We start from the raw sequence: 8,807 nt of genomic DNA on the forward strand, positions 1-8,807 counted from the left end.
CACCTTGGGAAAAGAGGCATGGCCCTCTCCCTCCCCCCACCAGAGTCACATCCCCCCTCCACACACACCTGCGAACGCCCCACACACCCTCCGAGCCCCGTGGAATGGCACTTCCTGCTTCCTATGATGGATCGAACTTGCACACTCCGCCCGGACTCCCAGCGTGTGCAAACAGCGCCCCGCGCAATCTCCAGCGTACCCTCCTCGGCCGCGCTACCCACTCACCGCGGAGCCCCGACTGGCTGACCCGGGATCTGGAAGGTGCAGCGAGGAAAGCGGAGACGCGGTGAACATCACTTCAGAGCTGGCTTCGGGAAGACCGGTGCATCCTGGATCTCCCCCTCCCCACATCTCCCCCGAGCCGCGCGCTCCGGCTGGAAACAACTCCGCGGTCTGAGACCGGGCCAGAGGACATCCCCCGCCAACCTGGGTCTGGGCTTGCTCGGCCTTTCTCTCTCACTCTCACTCTCACTCACTCTCTCTCTCTCTCTCTCTCTCTCTTTCTCTCTCTCTCTCTGCCTGAGAAAGGCCGGGCTGGGCCTCAGCCCCCGCATATGACAAAGGAAGCCGGTGCCGCCTCCGGGAGTCCCGAGAACCTCGCCGCCGCAGCTCCAGGGCGCTGACCCCAGGGGTGCGCGGATGGGGGAGTCCAAAACGACGGGCTGGGCTGGGGAAGAGGTGGCAGACGTAGAGCGCGATCCCGGCCTCGGGCAACTTCTGCAAGTTCCGTGGATTGTGAAGGGGGCAGAGGTCCCCCTCCCGCTAGGCCTTCGAACCCCAGCCCCCCAAATATGTGTGAAGAGAGAGAAGAGAGACGCAGTTTTCAGATCGCGCGGCCCCCAGCCCCAAGCCCCCAAACTGGAAGGTAAATACTTACTTAGCCTCCGAACCAGGTACAAGCTAATACTCAATACTGATGCCTTGTTTTTTTTGCTCTGTTCGGACCGCAACGCTGTAGCCAATTTAGATATGCTATAAATTTAAGAGGTTGCCATGGCCACCGCGTACCCATTGGCCGCCGGGCCCCCTACGTGCCTCGCCACGTCACCAAATCTGAATAAGGATGCGCGAATTAGGCGGCGGCCAGACAAAGATGAGGATAGGAACCGCTTGAAAGTGGGGGAAAGTGCCGGCGCCTCCGCCACCGGGAAAGCCGCTCGGCAGAGGCGAAGCCCGCGGCCACCCAAGATACACTGGGGCGCGCGGCCCGGGGCATGAGGCTGTGAACGCCACCACTCCCCACTCCGCCCAGCGCAGCCCAGCGCCAGGCCAGCAATCACCCAAGGACTTGACCGGCTGAGTCTTGGTTCGGACCGGACTCGCCCGGCGGCGGCCAAGAGAAGAGGCGGAGAGCAGCGGCGGGGCCAGGGGGCCCGAGGGCCGGGGGCCCAAAGGGAGGGCAAGGCGGCCCGAGCCGCCGGGGCGCGGGGCTATGATGGTGCACTGTGCTGGTTGCGAGCGGCCCATCCTCGACCGCTTTCTGCTGAACGTGCTGGACCGCGCGTGGCACATCAAATGCGTTCAGTGCTGCGAGTGTAAGACCAACCTCTCGGAGAAGTGCTTCTCGCGCGAGGGCAAGCTCTACTGCAAAAATGACTTCTTCAGGTAAGAAGCCGCGCCGCCCTGTTGCCCGAGCGCCCGCCCTGCAGGCGCTCCGCTGGGGCGCCGGGGAAGGGGACACCACGAAACCCATCCCAGCCTCCCAGGCCCACCAGATTCAATGGGGAGCCGGGGAGCCCACCACTGTCCTCCTGCCCTCGGTCCAACAAGGGCCTGAACCCAGGCAGAGTGAGAAGAACGCTGCTTGGCTGCTTGTAGCTGGCTTTTCCAGGCCAGCTTGGATCGGTGGTGGGCCAGGGGGAGGAAGCTTGACAAACTTGCTGCCCATCCGTCTCTGCCTCTTGCTAGCTGAGGCCACCCCAAGGGTGGAAGCTTCCAGCCAGGCTCGGAGAGACTAAGGATTTTTGCGAAGTTAGGGGCAGGCAGAGTGCGGAGTCCAGAAGCTGGGCTCCAGGCAGGTGGGACCCCCAGAGTGCTTCTGGACAAACAGAAACTTCCCAGCTCCTGAGGGGACTCAACCAGAAAGGCCTCCCCTGGTGATGGGGCAGGGAATCTTCTCCTCACTCCCCCCCATCAACTCCTTAAACATTTTCTCCTCTGTTGAAAGTACAAATGAAATGGAAGCTGGAATCAGGACCTCCAGAGTCCAGCCTTGCTGCCCACGGGCGCCCTCAGGCAGGTCACAGCAGATCACTTCCCTGAGCCTCACTTTCCCAGCTGAGAAACGCCGAAGGTCGGCCTGGAAGGCTGTGGGGTTTTTGGCAGCTCAGCCCTGCCTGCTTCCCCCGGCTTTGCCAACTGCGTGGAGGGAAGGGGGGGCATGATTAACGCCCTGGAGAAAGGCTGCTCACCGGCCCCAGTACCTGGCACTAGGGAACTTGAATAGGAGAAAAGGTCAGACGCACCTTTACACGTGTAAACTCCTCGGCCCCAGAGGCCCAAGGCCCCTAATGTGGTGGTGCTTGCAAAGCACCTAATGATTTTTGATAAGGTGTATGTGGCCAATTACGCTGCCGCACGAGGCCAGGAGTGACTTATGGCTTCTAATGCCCTCACTACATCAACGTCACCCAAATTCGCCCTGTTTAGAGACGTGGGTACGAGGAGACGTGGGGGCCCCAGAGTCCTGGGCCCTCGCCCTCCCCCTCCCCCCGCACCTCACCCCTCCCAGTGCCGGTCTGCACCATCCATTTCGGGGGAGGCCAGCCGTCTCCCAGCGCTCAAGGAAGAGAGAAGAGGATTTAGACCAGGAACACAGAAAAGGTGGCATTGGAGAGAGCCCGGGTTCTGGCCGTGCAGGTTTGGGATCGCCTTCCGGTCGCATTTTCCCACTGCCTGCCTGAGGGCCAGCAGAAGGTTCCCTCCTTCCTGCTAAGGTTCAGCTCAGAAGAGGGGCTCCCCCCAGCTCCATCGCTAGGACCCGACAGCCAGGCTCCTTGGCCCTACCTGGACCCCAGCAGACTGGTAAGGATCCAGGAGGCAAAGCCGAGAAATGGTCCGAACCCGGCCTGCCTGGCTTTAAATGCTTCACAACCTCCAGAGCAGAGTTTGCCAGGAGCAGCCCCGGCCCATCTGGTAGCGATGTGGGGTGGGGGAGGGGCGCCACTTGAGGTACTCCGGGCCGTCTGCTGGGCTGAAGGCTGTGGCGCCCATTGCTGGGAGCCCGGCAGAGTCCAAATAAACCTGACCGAGGCATGACAGTCCCAGTCCCAAGAACGGACCTGGATATTTGTCTCATGTCTTGCATTCTGACCAGGGAGGACAGGATTGGGATCTCATTTGACAGATGTGGAAACGGAGGCTTTTCAGAAGCTAGGGCAGGGTGGGAGGTCAGGGCTTCAGGAGGATGGGACACTGGGTTGGCCCTGGGTGACAGGCCCTGTTGTGTCTGCAGGCGCTTCGGCACTAAGTGTGCAGGCTGCGCGCAAGGCATCTCGCCCAGTGACCTGGTGCGTAAGGCCCGCAGCAAAGTCTTCCACCTCACCTGCTTCACCTGCATGGTCTGCAACAAGCAGCTGTCCACGGGCGAGGAGCTCTACGTCATCGACGAGAACAAGTTCGTGTGCAAGGACGACTACCTGAGCTCGTCCAGCCTCAAGGAGGGTAGCCTCAACTCAGGTAGGAGGCCCCCTGCCCCTCCCCAGGCCAGGCCCCAGCGCCCTCCAGCCAAGGCCTGCCTGCACACCCCTCCTTTGCCCCCTGTGTGCCCGCGGTGCACGGCTCAGAGCTCCCCGCTCGCGCCGGGCAGGTCGAGGTGGCGGGGAGGTGCGGGGGCCTGGGAAAGAGAGTCAGCGTTTGGAGCCAGCCTTCCAGGATGCCTACACTGCCAGCTCTAACCCGCCCTCCTCCAGTTCAGGAGCCCCTTCCAAGCAGCCCTCCTCCCCAAGTTTGGAACCGCACAATTTCCCCTTTCCGAGTCTTTTCAGCTCCTGGTAATTTCTAGCTGCGCTGGGAGGACACTAATTGGGGTCTCGAGGAAAGAGAGAAGGGAGAGGAAGATCCCCGGCCCGGAGGGCATCTGTACCCTCCGCCCGTCCCCTCTCCTAGAGGGCCGGGCTCTCCAGAGAGCGCGACTCCCCCTTTCCCAAGCACTAGCTGAAAAGTGCTGAGAGGGCTTGAGAAGGGCGCTTCCAAAGGCCCAGCCCCGCCTGGAGGGAGTGGGCGGGCGCCGGGCCCCTGGGGGAGGGGCTGTCGCCGGCTTTGGGAGGGAACCCTCCGGGGTTGGCGGTGGCCTGAGCCTGCAGGAACAGGCTACCCGACTGGAGAGGTCTCGGGCCGCCGCTGACACCCTGTCCCCTTCCCGCTCCGTCCTCTCGCAGTGTCGTCCTGTACAGACCGCAGCTTGTCCCCGGACCTCCAGGACCCACTCCATGACGATCCCAAGGAGACGGACAACTCGACGTCGTCGGACAAGGAGACGGCCAACAACGAGAACGAGGAGCAGAACTCGGGCACGAAACGGCGCGGCCCGCGCACCACCATCAAAGCCAAGCAGCTGGAGACGCTCAAGGCTGCCTTCGCCGCCACGCCCAAGCCCACGCGCCACATCCGCGAGCAGCTGGCGCAGGAGACCGGCCTCAACATGCGCGTCATCCAGGTGCGGCCCGGGTCGGCTCTGGCCGGGTCACCCCTCCGCAGCCCCGCTGCGTCCGCGAGCTGTGAAGCTCGGAGGAGCCTCCCACCCAGCCTCCTTGGCTAGGAGCGCGCCGAGCCCGCTCTAGGGGCAGACGGTGCGCCGGAGATCCGGGCCGGCTGGTCACACTCCGAGCCAAAATATTCAGCCTAGCCCTGCCGGCTTCCGGCGGCGTCATCTTGGGCGGGTCACTTCACGTCTCTGAATCCCACCCCCGCCCCTTTCAGGGAAGGTTTTAAGCCTCGCTTAAAGGACAGGACCTTTCCTGTCCTCCCGTCCTCGGAGCAGAGAAAGAGGCGATGCTCTTCACGTGCTCCTTCCCTGCGCCCGACGCGCGGGCAGACAGAGCCCGGCTGGGGAGTCGCGGGGCCGAGACCAGAGCCGTGCCGGGCGGCGGGCCTTTATAAAGCCGTCAGGCCGCGGATGGGCCGAGGACCAGGAAGCCCAAGTCTTTATGAGTCGCCCCACGGGTCCGCGAAATCCTTCATCCTTGGCTGGTTCGCCGAGGCCCCTCTCCATCCCTTTGGGCTAATCCGGCCCGGCCCCCGGCTCAGGGCATTCTTGGTGCGGAGGAGGCGCTAGGACCCAGCGGGGGTGGCCCGGGCAGGGAGAGAAGGGGACCCGGAACAGAGTTCACAACCCCTTCCTCTGTCCCAGGTGTGGTTCCAGAACCGACGGTCCAAAGAACGCCGGATGAAACAGCTGAGCGCCCTGGGCGCCCGGAGACACGCCTTCTTCCGGAGTCCGAGGCGCATGCGCCCGTTGGGCGGCCGCTTGGACGAGTCTGAGATGTTGGGGTCCACTCCGTACACCTACTACGGAGGTAAGCAACCGCCTAGGGCGCGGTGCCCCACACCTAGGTCAGTGCTGCTTGAGGGTGCAGGGCCGGATAGCCCATGATCTCAGGCTGCACCTGGACCCCTCCCTCCCTTCTACCGCATCAACACAGGTATACTCCCCCGCAGATACTTCCTGGACAGAAAATCAGACACACGGGTTCACTCAACCATGCAGTGGTACCAACAGATAATAAACACGTGAGAAAAGCAGTGACACACTCACCCATGCAGGACCACACGAGTTCAGAGACCTCGGGGACACGCATCTAGACACATGATCACCCGCAACCAGCACAGGTATACCCCACCGCCTAGATATACTGGCACTCTCACGCGTCATACCAAGTCAGGCACTTCTGCATGCACCGCATCCCAACCTGATACACAGCCCTTGCTGCCCTGGCCCACGGCCTGGTGTATTTGGCACCAGCAGGAAAGCAGGCACTGGAGGGCAACACCGGCAGTAGGGATGGAGGGGTCAGGATTCATCTGGGGTTGCCCCCTTGCTGTCTTCCAAGTCTGCGTCTCCTGTTGGGCTACGGGGACTGTGTGCACAGCATCTGGCCCGGTTAGCCCGGATGCTGGCGGTTTCTCTGGACTAGGGCCCCCGCCCACCCTCCAGCTTCAAGCGCACCGGGGTTCATCAGGGCTGGGGTGGGCAAGGATTGAGCCAACCCAGTTATGCGTTCTCTGTCTTTGGGGCTGCAGAGGGCGAGGAGCCTGCTTTGCACAGAGGAATTTCATGGTTGGTGTTACGAGGCTCAGGCCTGGGTGAAATCTCCTCTTAGGTCACCCCTTCCCTTCCTCCGTCCCTCCTCTCTCCTCCCTTCACCCCACCATGTTAACTTACTTCACTCTCCTTCCTGGATTACCTCTTCTGACTCCCTCACCTCTGTTTTTCGTTTTTTGTTTTTGTTGTTGGTTTTTTTTTTTTTTTTTTTGAGACCCAGTTGTTTCGGGGCACTACTGCACTGACTCACCATCCTACACATTTCAGACCTGTGGACTCTAGGAAGGCACCTTCCCCTTCTATTCCAGAGCCTCTGGATTTGGGGAGCCCCCAGGAATACCTCTGCCCGAGGGGAATCTGTGCTCAGTGCCGCCCAGCCTGGGGGAGGAGGGGCGGAGGCTAGTAGCCCAGTTCGGGGAGAGGTGGCAATGTGGAGGGCCAGGAGCCAGGTGCCCAGGCAGACCCAGAAGGGAAAATAAGAGAACGCTATGACTAGCCTTGGTACATCCGCAGGCCTGGGAGGTTAGATCTTCTGGCCTGGCCAGGGGCCCCAGAAATTGTGGATGAAATGTGGTGCTCTGCTTTTTCGGGAGAGACTGAGATGGCAGGGCCCAGGTTGGGGGGCTACAGACACCAGAGGCAGCTGGGATGGTGGACTTGTCCTGGGGCCTCTACTTACCAACTCTCTTCACCTATCTTTGGCTCCTTGAGCGCAAAATCTCCGCCCGGCGCAGGGAGGCTGGCGGGGCGGTACCAGTCCGGAATTTTTCCCCGCCTGGGTAATTAACCAAGGTTTCCCCCAGGACCAGTGTGCCTCTCACCAATCCCGCGTGGCTACTGGATGGGGTGATGGCCCGGACACGCGGGCCCCTCTTTTCCTGCAATGGGGGGAGGACCCCCCAATCCCAGGGAGGCAGCCCCTCCTAATCCGTGCTGGGAGATCCCGGCGTCGGCGGCCGGCAGCGGGCGAGAAAGGGGCCGGGCGGCGGGGCCGGCGGCTCCCCGTGGGAGCGCGGACAAAGCCCCAGCTGCGGCTTTTGTGCGCTTTTCAGACGGCGTTTGTTCCAATTACCTCCGGCCCGGCCGCCATATGGGCGGAGGCGGCGCGCTCCGCGCGGGGGCCGAGGCCCTCCCTGGCTAGCCGGCTTGCTAGGCGCCGTGGCCGTCCCCCATCCCCGTCCCTTAGGGGCCCCAAATTCGCCGCTTCCAACCTTTCTCCTCCCTTACGGGGAGAATGGAACGAGTGGTTTTTAAAAAGTAATTGGCGACCGTTTTAGCTGCGGCCTAAACCATCTCCAAGCCCGCCTCCAGACACTCCCCATTTGGACTGATGTCAGGGGGGGTTTGGAGAGGGAAGGGGCGGCAGGGGGCGTCCAGAACTCGCCCGGGTGACAGACCCCCAACACTAAGCAGGAGGCGTAGGTTTGCAGAGGAGACCCCAGCTTCCGGGCGCACCGGTTTTCCCGCCGTACAAAGCGGGTTATTGTCACGAGTGCGGGCTACACGGTGCTCCTTTCCTGGCATCCCACACCCCACTCCTTCGGGGCCGACCCAGGGGGAGGGGAAGAGGCTGTGCGGAAGGACTTCGGGAAAGGGGGCTCTAGGAGGAGGTCACACGGTTGATGCAGAAACACTTTGTTGAGAATGGGCGAGCGTGTCATCTGGAGCCCCTGTGCTCCCTGAATTTGTGGGCAGAATTCGCATTTGTGCATTTTTCCGGAGAGAGAGCCCATAGCTATCATCAGTTTATCAAAAGAGCTCAATGTCCCTAAATACTCCAAAACCTTGGGGTCCTGGCAAACCCGCCCGGGGTCAGCCTGGAGGACCCGAGGCACAGGGAACTCTAGACGTGGCCCGGCGAGTGTTCTCATCCTCTTCCCCTCTCCCGAGTGTCTGGGCCTCAACTTTCTCCGTTCCAGGCCAGGTGAGGCCGGGACAAACGGTCGGAGTCCCACGTTCACCGGGACGGACGCGGGGCACGGGGCCGCGCCAGGTCGGTGGGGCGCAGGGGGCGAAGGAGAGGGCGCTGAGGCCGCCTTGCGCGCTCCGAGTCCAGGGTTCCGCGGCCGGGGCCCGACTCGCCAGCCCCTCGGCGCTCCGGCCGCGCTTCTCCCCGACGGGGTCTCGGGCCGATCTCAGTCCCTTCGCGTTCTGGTCTCCGTCCGTCGCCCCTGCATCCCCGCCCTACTCCTCTCGCCGGCCTCTCAGCCCCAGCGTCTCTGGCCGTCTCTCTGACTCATCTCGCGTGTCTCTGGGCGCCTCTGTCTCTCCCGACCTTCCGTCTCGTTCCTGGGTCTCTTGCCGGGTTTTTCCCGTGTGTCTAACCACACGGCCGTCTCATCTTTCTCTTTGCGTCCCCTAGACTGTCTCTGCCTTAGTCGAATAAAGCCGGGTCTCCGGCTCAGCCGTGGGTTCGGTGACTGAGGCGCTTTTCTTGCCTTGACACCGACTCTGAGTCTGGGGGCTCCCTGCTGCATCCCCTCTCCAACCCCCTTTCACCCTGTCCTCTGCCCATCTCTCCCTGTCTCCTTATCTGTAAGTCATC

The 8,807-nt window shown here is 62.4% G+C and overlaps 1 protein-coding gene across 1 annotated transcript in view; it reads left to right on the plus strand.

The window, feature by feature from the left end:
* The first annotated feature begins 1,432 nt into the window (after positions 1-1,432).
* The window catches only part of LHX5 (LIM homeobox 5), a 13,422-nt gene continuing 6,047 nt past the window's right edge, over positions 1,433-8,807 (plus strand). The window contains exons 1-4 of the mRNA XM_024741386.1: positions 1,433-1,605; positions 3,455-3,678; positions 4,380-4,657; positions 5,351-5,516. Of these exons, the coding sequence (XP_024597154.1) occupies positions 1,433-1,605; positions 3,455-3,678; positions 4,380-4,657; positions 5,351-5,516 (841 nt within the window). The remainder of the gene's footprint in view (positions 1,606-3,454; positions 3,679-4,379; positions 4,658-5,350; positions 5,517-8,807) is intronic.

This window comes from Neophocaena asiaeorientalis, unplaced genomic scaffold (assembly GCF_003031525.2).
Source record: "Neophocaena asiaeorientalis asiaeorientalis breed wild unplaced genomic scaffold, Neophocaena_asiaeorientalis_V1.1 scaffold648, whole genome shotgun sequence".
Classification (NCBI taxonomy): Eukaryota; Metazoa; Chordata; class Mammalia; order Artiodactyla; family Phocoenidae; genus Neophocaena; species Neophocaena asiaeorientalis.